At 32.3% G+C, this 14,292-nt stretch overlaps 3 protein-coding genes across 3 annotated transcripts; 1 reads left to right on the plus strand and 2 right to left on the minus strand.

The window, feature by feature from the left end:
- The first annotated feature begins 658 nt into the window (after positions 1–658).
- Positions 659–3,958, plus strand: LOC126748640 (germinal-center associated nuclear protein). Its single transcript, XM_050457996.1, has 7 exons — positions 659–889; positions 2,259–2,432; positions 2,504–2,665; positions 2,738–2,992; positions 3,051–3,188; positions 3,251–3,440; positions 3,579–3,958. Exons 1-7 carry the CDS (start codon positions 828–830, stop codon positions 3,657–3,659), a joined length of 1,062 nt encoding a protein of 353 aa, XP_050313953.1. The 5' UTR covers positions 659–827; the 3' UTR covers positions 3,660–3,958.
- Positions 3,959–4,105: 147 nt separating this feature from the next.
- Positions 4,106–5,116, minus strand: LOC126748655 (uncharacterized). The gene has a single exon (XM_050458028.1). The coding sequence runs from the start codon at positions 4,867–4,869 to the stop codon at positions 4,381–4,383; it is 489 nt and encodes a 162-aa protein (XP_050313985.1). The 5' UTR covers positions 4,870–5,116; the 3' UTR covers positions 4,106–4,380.
- A 4,127-nt stretch (positions 5,117–9,243) lies between these two features.
- Positions 9,244–12,856, minus strand: LOC126748423 (nucleolar protein 56). The gene is made up of 6 exons (XM_050457666.1): positions 12,693–12,856; positions 12,222–12,585; positions 10,667–10,865; positions 10,337–10,607; positions 10,059–10,245; positions 9,244–9,944 (listed from the first exon to the last, which is right to left on the minus strand). The coding sequence occupies exons 1-6, from the start codon at positions 12,693–12,695 to the stop codon at positions 9,511–9,513; spliced, it is 1,458 nt and encodes a 485-aa protein (XP_050313623.1). The 5' UTR covers positions 12,696–12,856; the 3' UTR covers positions 9,244–9,510.
- Between the last annotated feature and the right edge of the window lie 1,436 nt (positions 12,857–14,292).

Raw genomic sequence — 14,292 nt, forward strand, 5'->3', positions numbered from 1 at the left:
CGCCACAACTTGATTTCGTGTAAACGTTTTGGTTTAACCAGTGTCTATTGATTATAAATAGTAAATAATAAACAATGACAACTTTATTTATGTTACCTGCATTCTCATTAGTTACATAATATTCTTTTATCAATAATCATATTTCCCAATCCCTTGTATTTATTTCTTGTGTTTGTAGTTCCTATAATTTCTAATTTCGTTTATTTGGACATTATTTAGGCTCTATGTTTTGTCGTTTTAGAAGTATTTTTTGTTACATTAATTTGATTATGCATGATGACCAACTCCATTTGTAATGCTGATATTGTTAATCCAAGAATAAGACTTATGTGCTTCCTGGCTGTCGATTTTTTTAAATAAAAATTTCGCGTTGGTTTTAAAATATTTAGGGCAGTTACTTTATTCCGAAACGCAAGATATAATTCTTGCTTTGAAGGAGAAATATATCCCTTCTTATTAGAAGGGATTATCACTTTTTAAAAACCAACAGCACCTAAACGTCGGAAGTCCGAAATTGGTAAAAACCAAAACGCTTTGGTTATTCGCCTAAAATCGGTTAATGATGTCAATAATGCGCTCTGATTGGTTGTGCGCAAAATCGTCCCTCTGATAAACAAATAGAAAACGTTATATAGAATTCAGTCCACTAAAAACCTCGAAACATAACCTCCAAATAATAAACGCCAATTTTCCCTCGAAAAAGTAGCCATTAAAGTTAAATTAAATGAAGAAATGCTAATAAGTTAAAATTTTCCTTTCAATTTCTTTATGTGAACGTAACAAAAAACAGAAGAGTTCTATAAATCACTTTCTTTTTTAAACTAAAAATGCAGACCAGCTACATAAAAGGTGAATGTACAGATATGTGTCCACCTGCTGAAAGGGAACTGTAAGTATAATTTTTAGTTAATTTATTTATAATTAATTAATTATTAAGAATTTGTCGGAGAGCCGAGTAAAACTCGGTTGTAAAAGTGGAAGTTGGTGTGCCACAGGGTACAGTGCTGGGGCCAGTCCTGTTTAACATTTATATGAATGGGATTTTTTCTGTGTCGAATGAGGGAAGGGTTCTCTGTTTTGCGGATGACAGTGTCATTATAGTAAATGGCAATACATGGCAATCAGCTATTAGAAAAGCAGAATTAGCAATAGCATACATAAAGAGATGGTTGGATTTTAGTTTGTTATCACTTAATATTGATAAGACCCATTTTATGATGTTTGCATTGACTCGGGCAACCCTTCCTAAAGTTCAAGAGCTCAAGGTACATGATTATCTTTGCACTGCAAATCTACCGTTAAAAGAAAATGTAATATTAAGTATCTAGGTGTATTCATGGATGAAAATTTAACTTGGAAATCACACATAAAATTTGTAACTGCTAAAATAAGGAAGTTGATTTATAAGTTTTATGAGCTACATAACATCCTACCAATTAAAATTCTTAAAACTATATATTTATCTTTAATTGAATCAATTCTAAACTATGGTATTATTGTCTGGGGAAATGCTCGAAAAACTTTTATGTCAGCTTTAAATGTAGCACAAAAGTATATAATTAAAATAATGTATTTTAAAAACAGAGGATACCCATCTGAATTGCTATTTCATGAATGCAAATTATTGACCTTAGAACAACTCTACATAGTGGCAGCACTTAGATTTATGTTAAAAACAGATTTTTATAAACAGGAAATATCTCATCAATTAAATACTAGAAATTCATCTCGGCAAAATGTTATACCTTTAGTAAATAGTTCAGCCAAACAGAGACATATCTATTTTCTTGGTCCCAAACTGTACAATTTCCTGCCTCTTTCACTAAGAACAGGAAACTATCGTCAAATTAAAAATAGATTTAAAAAGTGGCTTATTGATAGTGAGGTTAATAATTTTGGCTAGATTAACTTGTTAATTCCTTCTCACTAGATTTCTTTTTCCACTAAATTAGCTTAGTCTCTTTCCATAAATTAACATTATATAACTTCATTATTATTATTATTATTGTTTATTGTTCATTGTTCATTTACTTAAGTATTTCTTAAAAATGTAAGTATTAACTACTGCACACACAGATTTATAATCCATTCTGCAGTTTAAAGTAAATTGTATAAAAAACAAATGTATTAAGTTTGAATAAATTGAAAATTGAAATATCTTAGCCTAGGGTACAAAAGAGTAATTTTTCAATAGTAGAGTATATGACACTGTAAATTAAATTTTGGGGTATATCTAATGATTTACTGTACATTTTTAGAAGAAAAAATGAAAGGCTAATTCACATTCTCGAACTCTCACCAGACTCCAAACCAGAAAGAGAAAGAATGGTGAAATGTTTTGTAAGGTCGGCAGCTGGAAAAGACATGCATGACCCAAAAAATTTAAGAACCCCCGAGACCCTACTGAAGACTGTGAACTATTTGGTGATTGAGTAAGCCTTATTATATGAGCATTTTTTCAAATAATGTTTAAGAATTTTATTTAATATTTATTCTATTTAAGAATTCTACCAAATAAAGTGCATCCAGCTCATCTCACATTTGACTTTATAACAGATAGACTGAGGTCTGTAAGACAGGATATGGTTATTCAAAACCTTCCTATGGCTTGTAGTATCTGTTTACTGCAACCAATTGTAAGGCTTTATGCCTATGCTACTTACAGGTATTGTTTTCTTAAAGGACTAAATTTTTCAATCATTGTAAAATTGTTATTCAATCATTTGTACTTTTACAGACTATGTGAAGAACCAATAGCAAATTTTGATCCTTACATAAACAAAACACACTTACAAGAATGCCTCAAAAGACTTCTTTGCCTGTATGATGAATGTGACAGGATGTTTGGCTGTGAAAATGATGATCTGAAAAATGCATCCTTCATGAAGGTTTTAGAACAAAACAGACCTTTATTTGAGGCAATGTATCTAGTGTTGAATTTGGGCAATACAATTGCTCTAACCAGGGCACTAAGCTTGCCCAAGATGTGGAAGTAAGCAATCTCCTTTATTAGGTTAATGAAAGTGGTGCACCTTTAGATTTTATTTTAGAACGGATGTTGTAATCATGGCAATCTCATTATCTAGAGACTATAATAAAAATAATTTTGTCAGAGTTTGCCAAGGTTTCTATAAGATTCCAACTTTGCTTAAAGGACTTGCTGCGATTCATCTCCCAGAAATACGAAGGTACTTTATAAATACCCATTTAATTATATAAAATAATATAGGCTTATTTTCCCTTTTTATAGGAAAGCATTTAAAGTCATGTCTGTAGCATATAATAGCAAACATCTCACTTTTCCCATGATTAAGTTAAAAGAAATGCTTCTCTATGATAAGAAAGAGGTGCTAAAACAGGATCTGAAAAGTTATGGCTTTAAGTTTGACCAATGCAGAGTCCACTTTTTACGTACTGATTATGTAGAACCAAGTAACCCTGTGAGTAAAATAAATAATGAAAGTTTTAGTCATTAATTTAAAAGCCTTTCTGAGAAAAATGTTAATATGTTGCCTCCTCATATATTTTGTTAATTATAATAATTACCATCCCCATAATGATAACAATTAACTTTTTAGCTGCCTCCCAAGCATATTAATTTTATTGATGAAGAATTCAAAGATGTGGAAATACCAGACTTAATTTTAAATATCCAATAATTAGTTTTATTAGCCGAAATATGGAATAAATATAATTAATTCAATATCTGATATTTATTGATATTTTGAAAAAAATCATGTGATTTTTAAATGAGACTGTTCCATATTTCAGCCACTTACTGAATGTTTTTTATGTGTTGTGTTCCTTTTTTTTATGTTTTTTATTTGTGGCCAAATCTTATGAAACAATGTACCTGAAAACTTAGAGACTTATATATTTGGTTTCTTTGGCCAGCATTTTCTTTTAGGATATATTTTATATTTTTATACTAATAAAAAAACTATAATTATTTTAACAATGGCGTTTTAGTTAGTTTGATCCCCAAAGGTATTGAAAAAAACAATTAATTTACTCCCAAGTATTACAAATCCCACAAGATTGAGAAAGAAAACTATAAAGTTTTCCTAAGTAACTTGCAATTTTTTTTATGGGACATTAACAGACATTTTGTTTTGGAAATGTTTTATTGCTTTTTTGTAATTAACAGAATTGCCTTGGAAAATAGTGTTAACAAAGAGAAATTAGTTGTGTAGTACTATAACAAATAAATGTAAAACTAAAATTCTCATATAAGCAACTAGTTTTCTGTGACAATTTTCTTAATAATCAAATTGATCCTAAAGCATATAATCTACCTAGAATTGGGTTTTAAATTTCACTCCTATAATAAACTAATTCTAGAGAACAAAATGCTAAAAATTTGTTAAAAGATGCTATTAATCAATTTTTCCTCGCAGGTTTCCTTCTCCTCATGCTTCCAGCTTGTTTAAGCAGTTGAGCATTTTCTTCTTCACTCCCAAGTCTCAGACCCCAAATGTCCAGTTTGTTAGGCAAGTAGAACAGTGCAATTAATGTGACTATATTTAAGACACAGGGAAATACAACTGTCGGGTTTAAGGAGGAGGAGTGAAAGTAAACTGTCTCACTTAAATAAAGCATTATTGTTACAGCCAGTGACCATTTTCCTAAGTCTACAACTGGCTTGTTATGTATGAAAAGCGTGCTGTAGATAAGAACTAATGCCTTCAACAATGCAAACAGACCTATTATCCTTGAAGTGGTGTACTCTTCATCGTTGTAATTTATCAAATCTTTTGTAAGGAAAGATCTTCTTTCTATGTAACTTTTGGCTGTGATTCCTAAGTCCATAAAGGCTACAAATCCTATCCAACCCCTGAAGGCGTATAAAACTTTGCTATCGCCATCCATACCTTTTTTAACTGTAAGGTTTCCACTTCTAATTAATATCACATACTTTCAATTTTTATATAACTTAACGGTAGGCGCATGTTGCGGAAACGAGGATCGTAATCGGTTTTTAAATCGTATAAATAGTTATAGTGCATTACTGTTACATCTGGAATGCGTATAAATAAGTAAAACTCTTTAATTTTAGAATTTAGCTAAAAATATGATGGACATATCACAAGCAAAAACATTTTTAAGGAAATGTCCAAAACCATCAGCTGTTCGAATGCCTCTTTTCGTTTGTTACTTCACCATTAGGTTATTTGAGTGAAGTCAATATTTTGTTTTTTGGTGTCAGACATCGGCGGTGAGAAATGTTTCATATTAAACACTTAAGTTTAATCTTATGATTCCGTACAGTACCTTTATCTCTACAGATTAAACAACAATAATAATAATAATAATAATTATATTTCCTCACTACAAAGTACATATACAAAATACAGTTCCTTAACTGAAGAACATGTCGAAATCTAATATTAAAACTACTTTTACAAAACAATCATCCTTCCACTTCTCACTTATTATGCTAATCTTAAACACAAATTATTGAGATTTTAAAAGGGCTATATGTCATCAGTAAAAAGCACAAGATAATTGGTCAACAGATAATTCTGTATTTTAGAAAAAAGAGGAGTTACAGAATTGATACCTGGGGAACTCAGACACCAGACATTCTTTGAGAAAGTTTGTTGTATTCTACCTAATAAACAATTGCAAACTAACTGCTGACTTAACAGACTAAACTTTAAAGATAGTATTTGAGTAATAAATTAAAGAAAATTGGAAAACAATGTTCTCCTTGGGGTACCCCTGAGGAAGAAAAGTAGTTATTTATGGATATGAAATCAGCTTGATTAAAGTCATAAAAATAGGTTACTGGTAGTTGGTAGATCCAAGTAATTGGCTTTACTATTTGGTAGTTGCAGCTCAAGAGCAGGATGATACGGATCTGGCCCGTCTAGACCATTAGACTTAGTTGTTAAGGTGGAATGAAAGGTTATAAAACGAAGGTCAATAATTGTTCCATGATCATTAACCACTGCATATCTATATATGAACATTTAGATTCAGAATATATGGTTGCAAAATATACAGATATAGAATATATTCATCAAGCCGACCCCGGTAGCACCGTGGGCAAAGGGCAAAGTGTTCACGATGCGATCGTGTGGTCTCAGGTTCGAATCCTGGCACGGGCATGGTTGTTTGTGTTTGTCTTAAGGCAGGAACAGACTAAGCAAACATTGTTGAGCAACAGTTGATCAACTCGGCTCAATTTATACGTGTTGCTCAACTCTTGACAAACTGTTGCATGATGTTCGCTCCCGAGGCGGTACATCAAAGGAAATGTTGACCAACAGTGCGTCAACAGTTTCGCCGGTGTATACGTGCGCAAACTTGTCAATACGCATTTAGTCTAATTCATTCGAGAGCGGTACATCGGCAGAGTAACGTTCAATTCATTTGAAAATGTCGCACGATTGGTCAGAAGACCAAGTTCTAAATTTGATAGAGCTTATAAAAGGGAACATTCAAATATATGGAATCCCGAAAATGAAGCTTATAAAAACAAACATAAACGAACTGACGCATTCAATATTATAGCGACTGTTCTAGAACTATCCCGAGAAGAAATTGAGAGGAAATGGAAAGTTCTGCAAACCCAGTTTAGACGGGCATGTGCAAAAAGCGTCACAAAATCTGGCCAAGGAACAAATGAATTATACGTGTCCCGTTGGTTTGGATATAAACATTTAATGTTTTTACAAGACAAGAATACACCAAAACATACAAGAGATACTCAAGAACAAGTAAGTAAACTTTTTTATTTCTTTATAATGAAACATATTATTTTATTCCATTCTGTCTTGCCAAGGCACTCTTCCATAGCCTGAAAAATAATGTGCAAATTGTTCTCGAACTTCCTGTGCTACTCTGGTTGATTTTCTACCAATTCTATTTAACTTCATAAATGTAGATGAAGGTTCTGGTTCGTTTCGCCAAGATCCATGAACCAAAATGCCCGTTGAAACATCTTCAATCAGGTTCCAGGGGCAGCATAACAGCCCATAATTGTTTTAGTATTTTGTAAAAAATTATGTAAGTAACAATTATTTCAGCAGTAGTAGGTTGCAAAAGCAAGGGCTCGCAAAACTCGAAATACAGATGACATAACGCCAAAAGCATTTTCCACTACTCGTCTTGCGATAATCTGTAATTAAATGAGCGTTGGAACGTCCCCTTTAAATGTTCGCCGGGTAATGGTTTCATCAGGTTCTCCTGTAGAGGAAACGCATCGTCGCAAACAAATACAAAATGTGTTGTTCTGTCCTGTTGTCCTGGCAGGAGTTTTTCAGCTGGTAAATTTAAAGTCCCATTATTTAGTTTTCTCGCGAAAAGTATATTTTTAAAAACACCACCATCTGAAATTCGTCTTTGCATCTACTACTGCCATAAGGACAATACTGAAAGGGCCCTTGTAATTATAATATTCGCTTCCACTTAGAGGCATTGTAGTACGACGTGTTTACCGTCAATGGCTCCTAAGCATTGAGGAAAATTCCATAAGTTTTCATAGTCATCGGAAAATTTTGAGCCACTCTTCAGGTGAATCTGGTAACTGAAAAAAAAACATTATTTAAAAAAAGGATATCCAGTTAAGGCCTCAATTGTTCATTAAGTGCCCTATGACCTCCCAACATCTAAATATGTACTCTGCATATTATTATTATACCCCTACTATAGGCATGTATAATTTGTTTCAGGACTTGGAAAACACGCAGTACGAGGATTCATCAGAAACCATCCTTACTGAAGGTTCCTCAAGCATTCTTCAATTACAGCAAGCAGAAACACCTCATGACACAGTGAAGCAGTTGGCAACAATAAGAAAGAACAGTTCTGAAAAGCAGTTAAACCCTTCGGATCCTCATAATATTGGAATCGAATCAGAACCGTTACAACCAGACACCGTAAGGCAGTTGGTTCCAGTAGGAAAAAAACCTCGGGAAAGCGCCCAAATTTGTCTGATCCTCAAATGGATGAAGCTTTTAAATCAATAAAAACACTTCACAGAAAATCGAAGAGTAAGGGATAGCTTTGAAGTATATGGGAAATACGTGGCAAATAAATTAAGAACGTATGATGCATTTGTTCGAGCTGATGTAGACCATAAAATTAATTGCGTTCTCCACGATGCTGATATGCGAATACTTTATCATTCACACGGGCAGTTTACTCCAAGAACAACGAATTTGCCACTACCAACTGTATCACCTGTCTCAAGTTCGCTCTCTTACGCACCAGCTCCATCTCCTTATTATACATCAACAAGCATTCAACATCCTTCTGATCAAGATAGTCCAAATGAAGATAGCTTTATTGACGCCCTAATTGGATCCCAAGCGGATAACTCTACGGACATTTCATAAAAACTATATTACGTTCTTATATGTTTTTATTTGATAAAATAAGGAAAGAAGAATTTGATTTCTTTTCTTACCTGAATATGATCTGCCAATGCTTCTATAAGGGCTTCGCAAGTTTCAGGAACTATAGCACCAATTAGCTGTTTAGAAATTTGAAATAGATACGTTAGACTGACATATGAATCTCCAGTGGCTAAAAATCTTAAAGTTATCATTAATCTTGTTTTCACGCATATGGCTTCCCGAAAGTTTGTATTTTTTTTTGTAATTTTAGGTCCAATCATAACGATGAGACTTTCAAATGCGGTTGCATTAACTCGAGTAAAGTTTTTGAACAGCATTTGGTCTTCCATTCTTAGTTCTGGTAAAAACTTCCGTTTTCTGTTTGCGAATATACTTCTTTGCCACCACTGTCGCTTTCTGCAGTTACGCGATTTTTTAATTTTCATTAATAAAAACGTGCACCATGCGAGTAAAGCATCGTCTTCGTCGCACATTTTGGCTCGACTGAACGAACTTTTCAGCAACAAGGTTCGCCGATGTTTTCCAACAATCATCGACGTTTGTTTGCCAACAGTTGATCAACTCTTGCTCAATAGTTGTTCAGCTGTTGCTCAACAATGTTTGCTTAGTCTGTTCCCGTCTTTATGAAAACAAAGCACTTGTGGTTTGAAACCAACATTAAACAACAAAATTGGGCGGCCGTCGAAATACGACGCGAGTATTGAGGAAGTAGTCATTGTAATTGAGGAAGAAGAATATATTCAGGACGAAGCTTCTGCATTAAATCAAGGCAGAGAGAACTAGAATAACACATGGGTTAGGTGCAATTCAGGATATTTCTATTGATGATAGTTCTGTGCGCCAAATGATAAATTAAAAAATATCAATTAATAAAAGAATGTCAATGATGATTTATATATTAAAATAAAACCCTTATAAGATAGTTTAATAATTATTTTAGTCAAAATACAGAAGTTTTACGGAAGATGTAAATTTTACACAAAATCAATACTTTGAAAATGCCTTTTAGGGTACAGGATTTAATTTTAAAAAACTTAACTAAATGTATACTACCAATGTCATTTTTTAATAAAATGCTACATAGTATTTAAAAAAGGTAAAAAAAAAACAACTAAAATAGTGTGTTTTACATATGAAAAAGTAAATACTATGTTGTTATGGTTTCATCCATGGCTTCTTTGGACTTATTCAGTTTCTTTTTCTTCTTTTTTGGAGGCTGTTCTTCTGCTGTTCCATTTTCATGAACCTCACTTCCATTAAGCGCTTCGGATGCCGTGCGCTTCTTTTTCTTCTTCTTTTTCTTTTCAGACTTGACCAATTCATTGACTTCTTCAATGGCCTCTTTCATGACATCTATGTTCTTCTTGGGTACGTCCCCAGTTTCATAAAATTTAAGCCTGTCTTCAACCTGTTGCCTTAGTTTCTCACCAAAGACATGATTAGGTGTCTCAGTGAAACAGTCAATCCTTGAGGCAATGGAACATTTGTTTGCTAGATAACGGGAAACTCGCCCTTTGTTCTTTGTACCAGCCCTTCCAATAAAAGTAGAGTGAAATAGCAGACCATATTTAGGGGTGTTTCCTAAAAATTAAAAATAAATCATCTGAACATTTAAACCCAAGCCTTCTTAGAATACATGTGATTTCTTATAGTTTGTTCTATTTCACCTATCAAATAACTGTAATCAGTACTCACCCTTAGTTTTCAAAGCTCTAAACAAGGCTTTTTCTGCTCCCAAAATTTGAATTGTTGATGCAGGATACTTCGCTAAGTTTGTAAGTGATCCAGCATGAGCAATAAGTCGGGCACCAACTTGATCACCAATCAAAGTTGCTAAATTTGGGGCAACATCTGACATTTTCGTTCTAAGATACTCTGCTAGCTAAAAAATTAAATATATAATTATAAAATTTTAAATAAAATCAAATGACCCATTATAAATCATTCTATAACTTACAACAATTTTTTCTTACCTGTTTTCTATAATCAGCTAAAGAAATAACCCTTGAAGCAAACATCTCAATATTTAACAAGTCAATTGGACTAATATCCATTCCCATACTTGATCTTGCTGCATCTAAAATTGCCTGTGCCTTTCCAGAGTCCATGGTTAGTTCTTCAAGTTTTTCCAAAGATTCCTCAGATAATTCTTTTCTGTTTTTAATAAACTGTGCTAATCTTGCAAAAGTGTAATTTTCTGGGACAATTTTTACGAGTTCTGGGAAATGGTAAGAATACCATTCTCTAAAGTAATAGAATATGTGATAACACACCAAAATATCATTCAAACTAAATGCACCAACCTTATCCTCATTGAAAAAGTGTTAATGTCCTTATCCAGCTGGTCCAATAGGGCAATAGACTGAATGATCATGTTATCCACCCTGTGTACATTGAACTTTATTTTTGCTCTTGAATATGAATGACCCAAGCCTAATTGAGCAATACCTGAGCTTTTAAGGGTAAATCCTTTTACCAAATTATGGAAATGGTTTCTTATGCCTAAAACATTAAATATCTGATATTTTGTGCAAGTAGTAACCTTGTAGTTTATCATCATGTACAATTAATATAAATCAACTATCAGGTACTATAGCTTCACATTTATTTTTGGATTAATAAGTAACTTCCAGAAATTTAATTTTTTTAAACCAGACAGACAGTTAACATGTTTTGTTGTAAAATATATGGGGCACTAAACATTACAAGAACCTAAAAATTGATAATTAATTGCTTTCATTTTTCTGAAAATTGTTTATTTATTTATTTATGTAGAATACATTTTACAGACTTAAGCTTAAATCGAAAAGTTACAATAATAATAAGTTGAAATCTAGGAAAGTACAATTTTCTTAGCGGCTAACTTCAATTTATTCAGTGACATAAAATTAAAATAATTGAGCTCTGCACAATACACTTCAGAGTACTAACAGTGGAGAAGATTCTACTACTCACTAATTTAAGATCCTGTATGCAAAATACACATCATAATATTCCCTTCTGTCAGTTACTGTATTTAATCCAAGATAAGACATTGTCAACTCATTAGTCAGATTTATACCTGATTTCAATAGAATATAATTAGAAAATTTCAGAAACTTATTTTAAATCTTTTAATTAAGTTCATTGTACAGCTGACACATTGTATGTAAAAGATCATCAAAAAAAGACAGTTTTATGAGCCGTTTAAATCTTAAATTTGAATTATGCACATCAGTATGGTATTTTATTTAAGTGATTAAATAGGGAAGACATTTTGTGAGTGTGAAATAGTACCAAAGAATGAAGATTACATTGCTGAGCCATGTTGAGCCAGTGGCACTCTTTTGATTCATAAGCAAGTGGCTCACACTTTCTTATGCCATAGATGTACCTCATCCAAAGCTGTATTTTTTGTGCCAGAAAATTTCAAACAAGGTGAGTAGACTACATTGCAAAAATTAAAATGACTTAAAACTAAAGAATCAGTTTTATTTTTCATTCTTGTATCAAAATATGCCTGTAGGATATAATACCTTAAGGTTGAAATATGATGTTTGTAAACTATAGTTAATGTGGGTTTTAAATCTTAAGCCTACATGCAAAAATTTTACAAACCTTCTTACAAGAAAGTGTTTAATCTCCTATTCAATGTGCAATTATAACATTTTGAGAAGTGAAGTAAACATGACACCATAAAAAAAATTGTCAATATTTCTTTGCATTTTTAATATATCTTTCGAATTCTCAACCGCAATAAATAATTTTAGATCACCTGTAAATATTCAGAATCCATAAGTGCCAATGCTTTGAAATCGCTGATTGAATAACTAGTTGTTCTAACAAAAGTTGTGCTATCATGTATTGTATGCTACTTACCCCTTATAATCTCTGGAACAACATCAATATGGCTGCACTGTATATTCAATGCTTCAGTAATCGCTGCAGATAACTTAGGATCACTGACTCCCAAAGTAACTTTTTTACTTTTAGGCACGGTTAGGTCCAGAAACTGGTGTAAATCCTCAGGTAAAATTCCCTCTGAGATGGCATTTATATTTTCCAAAGCTGCCACAGCAGTCTTAAAAGGTGAAAAGCTGACAAGTTTAACAATGCTGTTAAATTTCGGCAGATCATTTATAGAGGCTTGGAGTTGGGGCAGGATCATCCCAATTTCCTCAAACTTTTGGACCTTAAATAAGCCATAGCCCGCAGCATGTTCAAAAAGTACGAAAAGTTTCGTCTAAAAAAAATATGCACGTGTAATTGTGAGGTTATGTTCAACAAAATGTGTTAGCATATGATTCAAGGAAGATTAATTTTAATAATAAAAGGAAAGAGCGTGCTAACCATGTTTAATGATTTAATTAGTTAATTAAGTTAACTAACATCCCTTTTCTTTACAAACAATTCAACACGGCACAAACCACAAACAAAACAACCCTAAAGCTTGCACGGCGCAAGCTGAGCTGACTACGTAACGTTTACGTTGATACGACGGGGCTTTTTTGACATTGACACTACAATAGAGACTAAAGCCATGTTTATACTACAACGATATCAGGACAAGCGGAATATATTTTCCGCTTCGGATCAGCGGAATCCGATTGAAGACAAGGGGGCGCCACAACCACGGTATTGTCGCCATTCGTATTTTGGTCTGGTGCTAAGTATTAATTGTGAGGCCAGTTTCAGTATTTTTAAAATTTTGTCTAATAATATTCGTTTATTTTATTGAGTTTTATATTGCATCAGGATGGTGATTTGTTCGGCTTTTGGTTGTAATAGTAACAGTGTAAAAAAAGTCCCTGGTATAACCTTTCACAGGTAAACTTATTCATTTATTTAATTTTAAATTTATTCAACTTTAAATAATCATAATGTTAAGGTAGATTAAAAGAGAATTATTTTAACTAAATATTGCTTTTGCATAAAAGAACAATTATTATTTAACTTAATATAACTGTTCATACTTTTATTCATAATAATTTTGAGATCATAACCTAATTTTTTTCATAACAATATGAAAGAATTCGAATAAATGTTGTTTATTTAACATTTGAGTATTATTTAACATTTTTTGTTGTTTATTTAACATTTGGTGGTTGCACGTTCAGTGTACTTTTCACTTATTGAATCTCATATTCAGTATGGCTTGCCTTTTTGGGGTTTAACCAATAAGGGGCTACTTAACATTATCTTTGTTATTCAAAAAAAAGCAGTTAGATACCTGTGTTCTGCTAAGTTAAGAGATTCTTGTAAACCCCTCTTCATTTCTGAAAAAATCCTAACTTTTTTTTCACTCTTTATCTTAGAAACAGCTGCTCTTATTCACAAAATTCCCAAACTACCCTCTGACACTGGCCATTTGACTTGTCGTGTAACTGATGTTCCCCTACCTATTCCTACATCTTTCCTTACCAAAAACTCATTAATTTACATAAGTAAAAAAATTTACAATCAGAAATTTAAAAGAGAATTAAAGTCACTTTTATTGGCTAAGGCATATTATAACCTGGATGACTTTTTTAATGATAGGTTTTAACCTTGGACATGTTGGAAAATTTTCTTTTTTTCCTTTTTTCTTCTCTAGTTTTGTCAACAAGTTTACCTTTATTTAGTAATTGATTGTTTTATTTAGTTATTTTTAATTCAAGTATGTTCAAAAAGTTTTGTCTTCTGTTGTTTAATTTTGTTCATTGTTTTGTCAATTTTTGAAATTGTATTTTTGTTTTGTTTTTTTAGTTTGTAGGATGCTTGTACACAAGATTATTCTTACGTAATATAGCACATTTTCTTTCTTTCTTAATATTTGCACAAAACTTGTGTAATTATTGTCCTAAAAATTAGTTATCTACTAAACAAGTAAATACCCTAAATATTTGAGGATGATTTTATGTTTATTAGCAAAACATTCAACAATTTTCCTTTGATCTTATAGGAATAACTT

The sequence above is a fragment of the Anthonomus grandis genome, chromosome 22 (genome assembly GCF_022605725.1).
Source record: "Anthonomus grandis grandis chromosome 22, icAntGran1.3, whole genome shotgun sequence".
Classification (NCBI taxonomy): Eukaryota; Metazoa; Arthropoda; class Insecta; order Coleoptera; family Curculionidae; genus Anthonomus; species Anthonomus grandis.

Excerpts from the sequence above, each read along its gene's own strand:
- LOC126748640 (XM_050457996.1), top strand. The coding sequence starts at position 828 with ATGCAGACCAGCTACATAAAAGGTGAATGTACAGATATGTGTCCACCT. Across the intron at positions 2,433-2,503 it reads GTGAACTATTTGGTGATTGA|AATTCTACCAAATAAAGTGC; the intron begins GTAAGCCTTATT and ends ATTCTATTTAAG. Across the intron at positions 3,189-3,250 it reads CATCTCCCAGAAATACGAAG|GAAAGCATTTAAAGTCATGT; the intron begins GTACTTTATAAA and ends CCCTTTTTATAG.
- LOC126748655 (XM_050458028.1), bottom strand. The coding sequence starts at position 4,869 with ATGGATGGCGATAGCAAAGTTTTATACGCCTTCAGGGGTTGGATAGGA.
- LOC126748423 (XM_050457666.1), bottom strand. Across the intron at positions 10,866-12,221 it reads TGTTCCAGAGATTATAAGGG|GCATAAGAAACCATTTCCAT; the intron begins GTAAGTAGCATA and ends TTAATGTTTTAG. Across the intron at positions 10,608-10,666 it reads ACTTTTTCAATGAGGATAAG|AGAATGGTATTCTTACCATT; the intron begins GTTGGTGCATTT and ends CTATTACTTTAG.